The sequence below is a fragment of the Opisthocomus hoazin genome, chromosome 4 (genome assembly GCF_030867145.1).
Source record: "Opisthocomus hoazin isolate bOpiHoa1 chromosome 4, bOpiHoa1.hap1, whole genome shotgun sequence".
Lineage (NCBI taxonomy): Eukaryota > Metazoa > Chordata > Aves > Opisthocomiformes > Opisthocomidae > Opisthocomus > Opisthocomus hoazin.
In genome coordinates this window covers 64,046,071-64,060,398 of record NC_134417.1, presented here as the reverse complement: position 1 = coordinate 64,060,398, position 14,328 = coordinate 64,046,071, and the positions used below count along the sequence as shown (strand labels likewise).

Below are 14,328 nucleotides of genomic sequence, written 5' to 3'. Positions count from 1 at the left end.
AATTATCATCACACGATTCAAGATAGCCTAAATATGAAAGTATATTCACATAGAACAAACTGATCTAACTCAAGCTGATGACTGCAGCTGTCACAGAGAGGGTATTGACTACCACTTAAACGCTATGATGTACTAACGCTGACTTGGTAGTTACTTCCTTATTTCATTATATTTATAAAATTGACTCCATTCTCTCTTCATCGTTCCAAACCAGACACCTTTTTTATGTATTCCCTTCTCATTGCTTTCAAAGCGTCTTTCCAATTAAATAATTTCCTGATGAAAACCAAGTTTATATGAAGTAGAACTGATTTTCATATGCTTTATAGCTTGCTGCATATTATACCATATTGTGTATCATAAAATTCCTGCTATTGATGGTTGTTTACTTTTCCTAGAGACAAAAAATATGCATCAGAATTTAAAACCAGACAATTTTGTGCAATATCTGCACTCACTTTATGTCTTCTTTGCTGGTTTCGGAAAGAACAGGTGATGTTCTTCACTAGAAAATTAATGCTTTTAAAGCCTTCTGTGCTTTCTGAATGTAATAACAATGACAGCACTTAGCACTTTTATAAATCTTTTCATGCATAGAGCTCCATCCTGACATTGAAAGTATTATTATTCATATTTTACGGATAACTTCTTTAATGTAGTGAGTTCATGTCCTCCAGGCCAAATATGTATTATAGTAGGGGGACAAATGTCAGAAATTTTAGCTGAGAAATTCCTCATCCAAGTCTCAGCCCCGGCTTTACTATGGATACATAGATTAGCTTTATCCTGGTTTCTGCTAGTGACCCTCCTCTAGATTATAAATCCTGTTACGTACCTCTCCTCCATTTTTTCCTCTTCTCCAGTGACATTTTTCAGCTCACTACCCAGAGGTTTTCTCAGCGTTCTCCACACACCATGCTTCATACGGGGAGTTCTCACCTTGACCTCAACTCTTTCCCCCACAGAAGCACACCTCTACAGACTGACTCCTCAAGGCCCAGTGCTGTTTTGATAGAATATCTGCAATAACTGTCTGATTTTTTATGTCTGTCCTATATAGTCAGTATTTATAAAGAAAAATAAAATATTCCTATATGAGACAGTTTTATATACATTTTTATTATAAATATGTTTTAATCATTCTTCCTTTATTAGCCATACTTGGCACAAAAATGCGATTGAGATACATGCCTGTTATCCTGACCCACTTAGCTTTTATGATGTTTTACTTCTTGTCTTCTTTCATTTTTTTCATAACTGATTTTAGACCCTGCAAGATCAGACTCTCCGGATGTGTTTGTACAGTATGTGGCAAGATAATGACTTGGCTGAGATTTGGATTATTAATTAATATTATAGTCAAATAAATATTATATCGATATATTACTATGTGTCAAATTGAACAGCAAAATCTTGAAAGGAGATAGAGACTTTTCTATATTTGGGTCTTAAAAGGCATCATTTTGAGGGTTTGGAATGGACAGGGGATGCAACAGCTAACAAAATTTTTCAGGTTTTCCCTGTTTGAGGACTTAACCTCCTGAAAAGTTTCTCTGAAGTGAAATTAACTGAAAATGCTTCAGTCCAAGTCACAACTGATTAATGCCAGTAACTGTCACTGATGTTAAGGAGAGTACTGACAGACAAAGGGAAGCATCAATTAATACAGGAAGAATAAGATCTTTGATTTGTTGGTCTACCAAAACAGACAGCATTTGCTGTATTTTCTTCTTAGTCTTCATGTTCTTAATAATCGTATTTTAAAATCACGCTGACAGATGAAATAGTACAGTCACATGTCTGTTTCTAAATTTAAATGCTGATTTAAATGGCAGTGCTACAGACTTCTGTACTTGTCAATGTGTTGCGTTGTCTAAGGTACATCTTAATGAGAGGAAGCAGGCAAAATGAGTTGTACCAAATACTAGGTAGTATTTGCTGCAGGAAAACATGATTCTGTTTTTTCTGCATAACTTTTTTTTTTTTTAACTACCTGTTCTGTTTTGTGAGTAAAGGAGACATATGATGATTATGTTAAATCATCAGTAAACAGAAAATAATGCAGCAGTTACCAGCTGTTAGAATCATGATATCCAATTCCTGGAGTTCCTGTATGTGCAGAAAAAGAAAAGCTGATGAATAAAAACAGACACATAGGTTGCAAGTAAGTAAAATGAATGAATATGTAAGATTTTGCTTGATGTTGTTAGGTAACCCTGACAGTTACCAGAGCAGCTGTTGTACAAGAGCAGAGAGCAGCAACTACCGAACGTCGCTGCAGGGCCATTGCAGATCCTGCCTAAGGTGCTGGGCAGAAACTCTTTAGAGGCAGCTGGCTGCCAGCACTAGGATTTCAGGAAAAAACAGCCTTCTGAAAATAGTCTCAACTTCCTCTCAAATACCTGTTAAATAATTAGAATGCCATGCTTGATCCAAGAGCTGTTTAAATTCAGTATTCTATTGAAGAAGGGCCTTGTTCTACAGTATATTTCGTATGTAGCCCCAGTAAATAGCACTGTTCAGTTCGGTGATCAGAGGAGTTGAATGTAACGATGCATGTGTACATGTTTGCAAGTTGTAGCCCTTAATGGTTGTGAAGTATATAATGTCTTGGAAGTACCGTGATACAGCGTAATAGGAGACAAAAAACCTTCTGAGTGAGTAGTCTTCTGAGGAATGGAGTTTAGTGAGCTTCAAAAGGAGTTTCAACAAATGATATTGCATAGCTTCAGTATTTTAAGGAAAAAGTAGATAAACAGTGATTTATAATGTGAGCTCTGTAATGAGCTCTTCTACCATAAATATGCAAAACACTAATTAGTTATAGCCAAATTCCCCTAGATTTGGGAATCTTTCAGAATACAGCTTTTCAGTAATTGAATCACATCAAAGTATTTTTTCTCCCACTCTTCTAACAAAGCTGTGTATGATTTGTTGGAGGGCGGGCAGAGCTGGGAACCAAGCTATTGACAAACCACAAGGTGGCTTTGATGTGTTATCGTGAAGCAATAACTTCTAGATTTATCAGAAAGAAATGCACCATGAACCTGTAAGGAATTCTGCACCGAGGTGAGGTCAGTCAATTCATTTGATTCTAAGTTTCTGATTGGCAACTAATCTCTTTTTTTTTTTTTTAATGAAGTGTATAAATATTGTTAAAGAAGAAGTTTTGAAAGGATATCAGAGTGTGTTTGCAGGCAGATGCTGCTTTTACAGGGCAGGTTTTTGTGAAGTTCCTTTTGATGATAGCATTACCTTAAATGGTTGGACATTGCATTGTTTCCAGCTGGAAGAGTTTCATCAGATTCTGACTTCAAAAAATTACAGTGAAGCAAGATAGCTATCATGACAAATTACCAAAACGTCCCTCAGTATACTCACTGAATTAAATAGCATTTGGCTTTAGAACCTCACTTGGAAATGCAAAGACGAGTGGAGGTTGAAGACAATTCATTCTGCTGTTAAACCAAATACATTCATTTTTTAGTTTAGAAGCTGTTCAGCTTGAAACTACTGAAACCTTGGTATATTAAATGTTACAATTTTGACTCAAAATTGACTGTGTTTATTACCAATACACCCTCGATGCTTAAAATACAGCTGAGCTGATCTATTGTATGAAACAGGACTGTTCAGGCATTGTTACCAGATCAGAACAGCACGTGTCATCTTCAAATACAGAACTAAAGTTGAAATACAAAACCAAATAAATCTACAAGACTTCCTTTGCCATCAGACCAACTGAATTCCAATTTATAAAGCCATAGATTTCTTGTCTTGTTTGTTTTTAGGTCCATAGCCATATGTTTGGGTTATATTATCAAATTAAAAGTATGTTTGTACAGTTTGTAAAGGAATGATTTTTACTTATGGACAGGTCTGCAGTGCTAGTGTTAATTTAGAGGAGGTGAATGATAGCAGTAGGTAAGATGTAGGTCTTCCAGGAGGGATTGTACCTGGGTTGTTAACATGAAGATGTGGATCTAGTCCTAGCCTAGAATATTCTTTGGAGATTTTATGTAATGGATGTTGAAATAATTGAAACGTGTGTCTAGTTATAGTTGCTTGATTCTGAATTTAAATGTCAGTACATGTTTGGGGGGACCTACTGAGAGGAACTGTGATTTTTTTAAAAAATCAAAAGTCTCTTCCATCTCTGATTTCTTCATCAGTAGCACAGGTTCTATTTGCTGTCATAGCCTGTCCTTCATCTGCTTTTGCAGCTTGGTCCATTTCTATCAGCTTTGTTCACAACTTTATGGATTGTGATTAAATATAGGCATTCACTATTACAACAAATACAAAGCTGTTTTTACAGCATTTACTTATATCACCTTTTGGAAAATAGGTGACTAAAATGAAGGCCTTTGCTGTGTTGTTCAGACTCCTATGTCATTGTATGAACTCCATTGAAAGATACATCTTTTATGCCTTGAGCCTGAACAGAATTTCATGGCTGTACTCAGGTGGAATGTTCTAATGAAATATAAAAGAAAGGAGAAAAAAGCTTTCTGATTTGTTAGCTGTCACATTATAGCAATATTTCCATGAATTCCCAAGCTATTAAATTTATAATACTGCAGTAGACTTTCTCTAATTAAATGTGCATTTTCTTTTGTCATAAGGAAGGAAAAAACTTTGGTTATGCTTTATACAGTAATTTAATTAAGCATTTCCTGTAAGTTCATTTTGGTATCTATTATGGCTCACTAAAGTTGGAATTCAGTATAGAATGGTAGATTAATTGCCCTTTGTCTTAGATGAAATAAGAATCCTAAATATGCAGAGTCATGAAATTTAATTGTGTTCCTCAATTGCTTATTCAATGCTTTGGAAACCTGAATCAAGAAATACTGAAGAAGAGGGCCAAAGGTTGTTAAATGTTGCGAGTAACACAGATTTTGAACTTTACTTAATGAACCGAGTGTTTATTACTATGAAATAAATGCACCATTTAAGGAATTATGGTGGAAATGTAAAACATTAAAACTCTAATTAATTTTGGTCAGAAGCATGCAATGCACTCATTTATCCTAAAACATTTTCACTAGGGTCTAGGTTTTCTCTGTTATTGAGATAAATTTATTCCTTTCATATGGTAGTGCTGTCTTTTTCCATTAAAAAACATGTACTTCAGTCATGTTTAGAGTGGTGTCTTTCAGCTGCCTTCGACTGTAGGCAGCACTTCTTGATCGTAGCTTACAGAAACATTTTTATATAACTCATAGCAGCATTTTTATGTAACTCAGTTGTGCCTACTTTTCCATTTAATGTTGTTAATCATTTTGGAAACAAAGAATGTTAAGACCTCTTGATGAAAGGCTGTATATAGCCAAACCTCTTGGTGAAAACCAGTAAAGCATGAAAAAAAAATCTTCAGCCATCATTTAGTAACTATCTATATATGTATAACCTAACAATTGAGCAGTTAAAGATTAGCCGCTTATTTGTTTATTTTTTATTAAACAGTACTTAGAAATAAAATTGTTTAAAAGAGCTATGAATTCCTTGTTGTTGGCCTGATCATCATTTGTTCTCACGTAGCTATTGTAAGAAGAAGCCATTTTATTTCTTAGTATCAAGAATACAAACATGAAGAAGTTTTGCTTTTTATAATTTAGTAAATGCGTAGTGTAAATGTGGTGGGAGTATAACCATGAATATTTAAAGTCATCTAGATTTGAATAGAATATGCATTTCTAGGCTATGGTATGCTATTTTGTAGTAGCATTATGAGTATATATAAAGTGGAACTTTCTGTTTTAATTTATAAGTCATAAAAATGATTACATTGCCACATAAGTAGAAAATGGTATTGCGATTTCCATATATATGTTTACATTTCCATATATATGTTTACAAATGCACAGATGTAATTATTACAATTTAGTGACAAATTTGCCTTAGAAAGGATGTTAATCAGGACGGTGTCAGACTTGAAGGCTTGCAAACTAATGCAAGCGTGCACTCTGAGACCAGAGTGGAAATTAAGGAGGTCAGTCCCATACAGGCACAGTACATCCCCTTAAATAAAGTTGCTTTTTGTCTATTTCTTAGTTGATGTTTCAGGTTTGTGATGTCTCAGCACTTACAGATACAGTATAAAGTTTATAAATGTAAATGTTTAAAGACAAGTTGTTAAAGAGGAAACATTTTCCTCTTACTTTCTTCAAGGAGAACCAGCTGAACTTATAAAACAATGGTTGGGTTTCAAGCACCACCTGCCCTGAAGAGCATCCCAACTGCAGTGGCAGGCAGCCAAAAGGGCCACTCAGTGGAATGGTTGCCTCCTAAAAAGGAGAGAAACAGATGGAGGATTTGAAATCTGGCATGAAATTCCACTTCTGTACTAAGCGTTAAATGAAATTTGACTGTAAGGGCTCTTGCAATGGTACATTTATCTGTGTAATCAGAATTAGAAACAAGGAAGTAGAAAATACAGAACACTGACAAACATTTCAAAAAGACTTAAAGTTCTTGTACCAGCGCAAGTTGAAGGAAAGAGTTTGTGGTAAACATGCAGCTGCTTGTAGCTTCTGAAGAGGAGCTGCAGCATAAAAATGGTTCTCCTAGTCTTGCATTGCCACCTAGAGCACGATGCCATCTACTGCACCGGTGAAGGAAGCCTCCCGCAGTTAAACGTTGCTCTTTTTACTACACAAAATGGGGTGGAGCGCTGCTTCCAGTTCATCGATGTCATGTTTACTTACGTTATAACGGTTAGTTCGTTCAAAGCCTCCATTTTTTTAATGTGCCAGATCAGCAGAGATTTCCTTGCAGGAAGTTGGTGGACTTTGACAGTAAGATTTAATGGAGATGAGCATTAAAAGGTACGACTGTCAGCTTGCCAGTGGTCCCAGAGGGGGCATTTTCTTGATGGCTGCTTCAGAATACTTCACGAAGCAAATGTCAAGCTTGTCAAGGCTGTCACTATGAAAATGATCCATGTAGCAAGGGTCTCCTTTTCTTGGGAAACAAACAGCTGCCTTATCACTGCAGAACTACTGTGACAGAAAACTGTCGTCTATCACAAGAAAATTGTATTTGCTTCTAATACGCATTGGTAAAGAACTGTTCCAGTTGTACTCTGTGTTTTTGCACCACTCTTCATTAACAAGAGTTGTCAGTAATGCATTTGAAGGAGATAGCATAGGCGCTGGAAGAAAAATAACTTTTAAATTTCAGTAATGGGTGCTCATCTTTTGCCGATTTAACAGGGGGACTGATTGAACTCTCAGTTTTTAGCCTTGAAACTCCTCTTCCTACAAATTTGGCCTGTGACATTGGAAAGCTGGACTTTAACCTACACAAAGAAAAGCTCTTGTAGTTTCTAAAGTCCCTTTTTCCTGATGTATTTTTGAAGAGTACTGAAAGTATTTTTACCTGCTTCTGCCTGGTGTTTTGCTAGCTAGAATCTGTGAGGTGGGAGATGAAATACCGGCTGGACACTCTTCACTGGAGCTTAGTGTGTTAGTCATCTTACAGCTCTGTTGGGTGAAGATACTGTGAAAAGTAATAGTATCCTAATTTAGTCCTGAGTGTTTTTGAAATATTTCTAGATTGTGTGATAGCATAGAGAACCCTTTAGTCGTTCCTCATTATAGTAGGATATTTTTGTGTTTTGCGTGCTTTCTTATTATTCAGATGTTCATTTACATCACACTGTAACATACAGCTGTTAAGTAAGTTTAGAATATGGGTTACAGTTTGCAAAGCACACAACAGCGAGTTTGTTTTAGTAAGTACACCTTTGTAATGCAACTTCAGGAATTACAGGTGTGGTATAGTGCACAAATCTGTGAATTGATGCATTTCCTAGCACAGTTAATTGAGGTGTGATCCGTTCTACATACAGAGTAGTGTCAGATTCCCCGTGGAGTTAAGAATTGTTAATTCATTGTCATCTTCAAGATTTCATTTCATTAATTACTGGAATAAAAAAAAAATCCTCAGGCATTTAGAATGAAATTGGTTGGAGGGGGGGGAAAGAGAAAGGGACACCCAAATCCCTATTTCTAGGCTTCTTTTTTTTTTAATGCCAGAATTTGTCTACAGGGGATTATTCTGGAATAATTACTACAAAATTAACTTTCCATGTGGGACCTGTTATTCTCTGCTTGGAGCACCATTTGCAGTTGACCTTAAACATACATTCAAAGGGGGTGAAGTTGTAGGACAGTATCTCTCAACTGTCAGATCAAAATTTGCAGAAATAGGATCTTAAAAGTCATCTTCTTATCATTAGTTTTTGGCACCTAAAGACCATCTAAACATCAGAGTATTTCCATTAACTTCAGCAAATCTGTTGAATGCGCAGTACTTTATTACTTACTTTTTTTATTAATTTTATTAATTAAATTGTATTAATTTTTACTAAATTTTATTAATTTTTATTAATATTTTACTAATATTTATTACTTTGTTACTAATAATAACTCACAACACACATTTAGGTGGCAGATTGTAGGGTCTCAGTTTTAAATTCTTGGCCCTGTTCTGTTACTGTGACCCATAAACACTCAGCTATCAAGTGTAGACTATGTAGTTTGAGGGAAGACATGTCCATAGGACCTTTGAAGACATCCACAGAGCATCCAAAGGACCTTTTAATCCAATACCTTGTTTCCATCAGGGAAAAGGAGTGATGCCTGGGGAAAGGATATGGGAAAAAAAGTTATGTGGAAGGTCCATCGGCCCATCAGCATCATCAGGACGCTGATGAGATGTCCAGTCATCAGTGGCTTAAGGAGCTCCTGAGCTGACATTTCAGTTCAGAGTGTTGGCTTTAACAACACTTCATAAAGCCCTTTGTACTTTTCCACACTGTTTGTTTTGTAAATCTGAAAGAACCTCAATTCCAGACAAGTAAACTTCATTCATTTCAACATGAAGATGATCTTTGGGCTGTTAAAGGCACTTGTTCAATAAAAGTAGTAATACAGTCTTGAGTGATTCACTTCCCTTTGCTACTCTTACATGTCACCAGATATGTACTGAGGCATCTTTTAGGTGGGTGTTCAAAATTCAGTGTATAATATTTGAGTCTGTGGTTGTCTGTAGTCAAAAAAGATACGGAAAGAAGTTTGATTTGTGACATCTGCTAGCAAAAACTACTTTTATTGTTGAAAATTTTAACATCAAAATGACTGTGCAGAATGCTTAGGGCAGAAAGCACTAAACAGTAGAGTCATAGGTGACTGGAAGCAAAATAAGTACTAACATGAAGCAGAGATGTGAGGCATTAACAGAAATAATGTAAACTGAATTTTTGTGAAACAGAAACTTGGAATTCAGTATTTTGTCTGCTGTGTAGCCACTGGTAATAGCAACTTCACACACTACCGTCATGGACTATTTTTTAACAGATAACATGGAAATAAAACGTTTTCCGTTTCTATCCATCAGAATTAAAAGCGTTATAATGATGATAATGATAGGTGGTAATTAGTAAAACAAATATATTAAATATGTTTAATCTGCAGTCTGCTTGGCATCATTTCTTGATAATTAGGCTATATAGGCTATTTAGCTGAAAATTCAAACATTATTAATGACATTAGAAACTCCAACCAATTCAGTATTCTGTGTGCAATCACTGGGATGCCTCATGGGCTATTAAAAAAAAAGATAAAACCTTTCATAGAAATTTTGCATTGTCAGGAAGCAAACTGAAAGAATAGTGAGTCTTCACATCTTGGAGTATGGTTAATACGCGTTCTCTAAATTGCCAGTTCAAATCTTTCCCAAGTATACTAGCAGTGATATTGAACTTATTATAATTTATAAGAGTTCACACCTCAAAATTTTCTGATAATTTTCACTCATTGGTAAATTTGCTATTCTCAGGCCACAGCTGTCAGTATTTTTTTCTGGCAGAAAGCTGCATGGGTGCCAGGACTGGTGGATCATGCTTTCCAGTGTCCTCCGCCAGTCATTTCTGCTATCTCTTTTGGCACTCTGCACAGGTCTGGGAACTGGTCTGGCTGAAGAAATATCTGACAATGAAGAAGTTTTATTCCCTTGATAATTGATACTCTGAGAAAGATCAACCATCATTGCTTTGCGTTTTGCACAGCAGTCACCCATGTTCAGAGATATTAGATTTCTTTTTCAAAATGTTTGTTTCTGTTTTTAGAAAACAGAGGCTCTACAAAATTAAGATGTGCTATGTAGAACATGGGTTACTACAAAACTATACAGAAAACTTTCATGCATAAAAGTATCAAAATAACAAAAAATAACAAAATATCAGTCAGGGACTTGGATGACTTGTGGGTGGGATTCTGCCCGTGTAAGTCCACTTTCCTGGTAAATTTTACCTATTTGAATAGATTTTACCTGGTTGAAGCAACAGGAGGTGAACAAAGGAAAGAGTAGTGGTACTGCAAAATATCCCAAAGCAGATGCTTCCATCTTCACTATTCACGCAGAGCAAATCCTGGACTTGCTGTACCCACTCAGCCATCCTTTCTGCATCTCAGAAAACACTGAGGACTGCAGCTGCTGCTGTAACCTAGGAAATCTGCCAGAGAGCAAGCATGACCTTATGAGCACAGAAATAAAACATTTCAAGTCTACACAAAGCTAGAAGATTCTGTCACAAAATCTCTTTCGCTGGATGAAACGTTTTTGTCTACAAAAAATAGACTCAGGAAGCTGATGTTCAGTATTGAGCCTAATATCCCTTCACTCTCTTGTAGCCCACAGTGAAGGTACAGCTCTGTAGTCTCTGAAATTTCTGCATGCTCCGTCTGTTAGGAGAGGAAGCCCTAAGCAGTATGTCAAGTGTGCTGGGAAAAGGAGGTTGTGTAGTGTTTATATTCCATCTATGAGGGAGTACGAGTCAAGACATTGGAATAATGGCAGGCTGTGTGCTAGGGAGATGGATTAGTTGGCGTTGAGGACAGTAAGGATACAACTTCTGTAGGTAAGGACCTTGAAAAACATGCAGATTTGCAGTTCTTTTATTAACAAATCCTTCGTGGGAGAACCTGGTCGTTCTTCCATAACAGCCAAAAGTTACTGTGGGTGGCTCTTTTTTTCAATTATTTTCTTTGTCACCTATAAACAGTTCTTCTAAGCTCAGTTACACACTGCTGCTTTGTTGTTTCCCATTCTGCCAGGCCTTTATTTTCTTTAGAAGTTTGACCTTTGTGTGTGTACTATACCTTTCTCTCTCCTGAATGTATGCTACACTTGTAATTTCAATGAATCATCAATCTTTGGTTTCACACATATGCACAGACATCTTCGCTCACCTGAACTAAAAGAGCCAAAGGGCTCACTACATATTTTAAAGGTAATTGAAGAGATGACAGTCCAGAAAGATAAGAAAAAAAAAAAAAGGATTTAGCCTTTAGTGGTCAGTCATGTAAATGTCTCTCAGTGCCTAGCCTATTCCCAGAAGGCGGGAGGATTTAGAAGCCAAAAGGTTTGTAGTATAGGTTTCTTTAATAGCACAACAAGCTTTTTGATTTTATTTTAGTGTGTAATGTGATACAAGACCACATATTTTTTAATGAGATTTTCCATTGCTCTTCTATTTTGTGCTGCCCGTGTGATCTTCCCATATGTTTTGTACCTCTAAATCTTTATTTTAATTATCCTTACAAAACACCCTTTAATGGTGAAAGGAGGGTTAGGATGCAAAAAGATAAAGTTATTTTTGTAGAAGAATGAAAGTGCTGTTTTAAAGCAAGCAACTGCACCTCGGGTTCCTGGGTCCCACATAATGTCCCTGACACTTCCTTTCTCTCAGGTGTTGACTCGTGATGAGTGCTGTTGCAGCAGCCAGCACGCTTCTTCATTCCCAAATGTCTATTCATTACTTCTCCTTCGTGTTTTTGGAATGAGGAAGATTCCCTGTATAGCGAATTAAAATGCAGGCAGGAAAACTGGCCATACTTTGAATGTGTGATAAGGACTGTTCATGATGGGTTACAAGTTGCCTTGTGAAATGGTTTTCTCAGTCTTCCATAATTTATACTTTGGAGGTCACGATTTTGTACTGGAAACAAAATAGTATCCATTCCTATGGAAACGGGCATTATGATGTCACTTCATTTTTTCAGTGAGATCCAGAGGAACCCGTAGTGAATTATGAGCCCTACTCTTGGAGCTGAAGCTGTAGAATATTGTAAGCATACTGCTGCCTGACGTGCTCATGTTTCCTATTTTAGACCTGACTGATCTTCAGATAACATATGGTGGTACAAGTAATTGGAAAATTGGCAGACCTGTCAAGAAAATATGCTAGATGGGACAAAAATATGATGCTGCAGCACATAAAGTGTCTCTGAAGTTAAATTTATTGTCTTTTATCAAATGGTGAAGTAAACGTATCTGGTCTCAAAAAAATGAAACATTTTTCAATGGCAGATGCTTTTCAAAAGTAATTTTTAGAACAGTGATGAAAGTTCTTGTATTTGAAAGTAATTTAGTAGAAACCTCTGGTCAAGAACAAAGGAAAGGTGTGTAATACTGTGTGCTGCAGACGTTTTAGTATCTTGTCATCCGTGTCTGGTTTAGTAATTTCTTTATGTAACCATCCAGTAAATTGGTCAGTGAAATGTTTACTCATCAAATTATTCTTCTACTGTCAATGTAGGTAATTAGACTTGTTTAAATTTCTTATCATTTTTATTTCAACTCTTGAGCAACATCAAATGCTTGAATAAGTGACATTTCTTGCTTATTTTTCTGCTTATTGGTCAGGCAAAAGGTGACAAAAGTCTCTACAGAATTCTATACGTAAAAGTGTACTTCTTCAATAAGTTGATTAATGTTCAGGTTTTCATTTTCTTTTACAGGAAGATGAAAATGAAGCTGAGGCAGAAAATCCATCTCAGGACCTGAATTTGGAACAGAAAAAATCAAAAAAATAGAAGATTGCTTTCTTGTTTGAAATATTTGCAGGTTGTGTAACAGTGATTATAGTTTCTCATTGTAAAAATAACAAAAAAAGTTCTCAATAAAGTCATTGAAAATTAAATTCATGCTGCACTGCGGAATTAATTAAGTAGCTCCTGGTGATATTCTTGATTGCATTAAAAGCTGAATTATCAGAACTGAGCACCATACCGATAAAATTCTAAGAGCTTTTTGAACATAGTATAGAAAGCTGATGGGTTATTCATCATTAATAGCATTTACTAAGCAACAGGTCAATTTTTTTTATTTTTTTTTTTACTATACAAAGCACTGTTATCCTTAAAGGATTGTTATGACTCAGACATATTTTGGTACTTCTGAGCAAGAGCTTTGATTCTTAAAAGTTAGATAAATATATTCTGCTAAATGAGTTGTGAATTTTCTTTTGATCAGCAATTAAAATAAATGTTGCTGACGACTGGGTGGAGGCAAGGATTTTTTGGCATATAGAGGATGTAGTTAGTTTTACATATCTGTATCTCGTGATTTTTAATTGGCTTTGTGTCGCATTATCGTTTTCTTTCACATAAATCTTTTCCATCTTCATGACAGATCATTGTCAGCTAATGAATGTCAAGCTTTTGTCTTGATGAGGCCATCTTACACAGGTACAATTCCTTCATACCAATCTTTCTGTTCTAACACAATAAAATAACTTCTTGCTGTGTCATTAGAGCGTTAAGTGAATAGTAATAATCCAAAATAAAAACCCCTTCTTCCAAAAGTCTTACTGAGTCTTTTTAGGATTGGAGCAACACTCACTGAAGTCCTGTGAGTGAAGTTTATCTTGCTCTAGGAGAAATGAATCATCTTCAATTGAAAAAGTTCTTTTTTCCCACTCTTCCATATATTTACTGTTACTCTGTATATTGAGTGTTAAATCGGATTGTAAATAGTATTCATCCTCAATTTTATCCTGTCTGTATAAATTATAGTTTCAGATATTTTAAAAACAACATGCCTGTGCTTAAGCAGTATTTTTAAAATTCTTTTCTGGTTCATGAGGTTCAAATGTCTGTAGCTTGTGGACAAATTTCAATCACAATTACTCTACAGGAGTTTAATAACACTAGATCTCATTTTAACGCATGCAGCTATCATGTAAATTAGCATATAAAAGAAATTCAGCATTGGTCCGTTTGGTGCAGATCAACCACTGTAGCCACCTCAGAAAGGAAGGGGAATATGATACTGACTTCACTGCAGTGGAAGAGACAGATTTAGGAAAGACAGAAGCACTGATTTACCACGCAGGACGTTATGGACCGTTCTCTGCACAGTGGTGTGTAGAATTGCAGGGGAGAGGAGAACAAAGTGAATATTTTTCCTTTTTTTCAGGCTAACGCAGAAAGCCAAGGTCAGTTCTGAGAGCTTGGTACTCATCAGGGTCTGAAGAAG

At 36.0% G+C, this 14,328-nt stretch overlaps 1 protein-coding gene across 3 annotated transcripts in view; it reads left to right on the top strand.

Annotated features, from left to right (window-relative positions):
• Positions 1 to 13,001, top strand: part of PHF14 (PHD finger protein 14) — a 166,584-nt gene extending 153,583 nt beyond the window's left edge. For 2 of the 3 annotated variants that reach the window (XM_075419261.1, XM_075419259.1), the window contains one exon: positions 12,810 to 13,000. In XM_075419261.1, the coding sequence (XP_075275376.1) occupies positions 12,810 to 12,884 (75 nt within the window). In that variant the 3' untranslated portion in view covers positions 12,885 to 13,000. Of the gene's footprint in view, positions 1 to 12,809 lie in introns of all 3 variants that reach the window. The other variant, XM_075419260.1, reaches the window with a different exon arrangement.
• Positions 13,002 to 14,328: the final 1,327 nt, after the last annotated feature.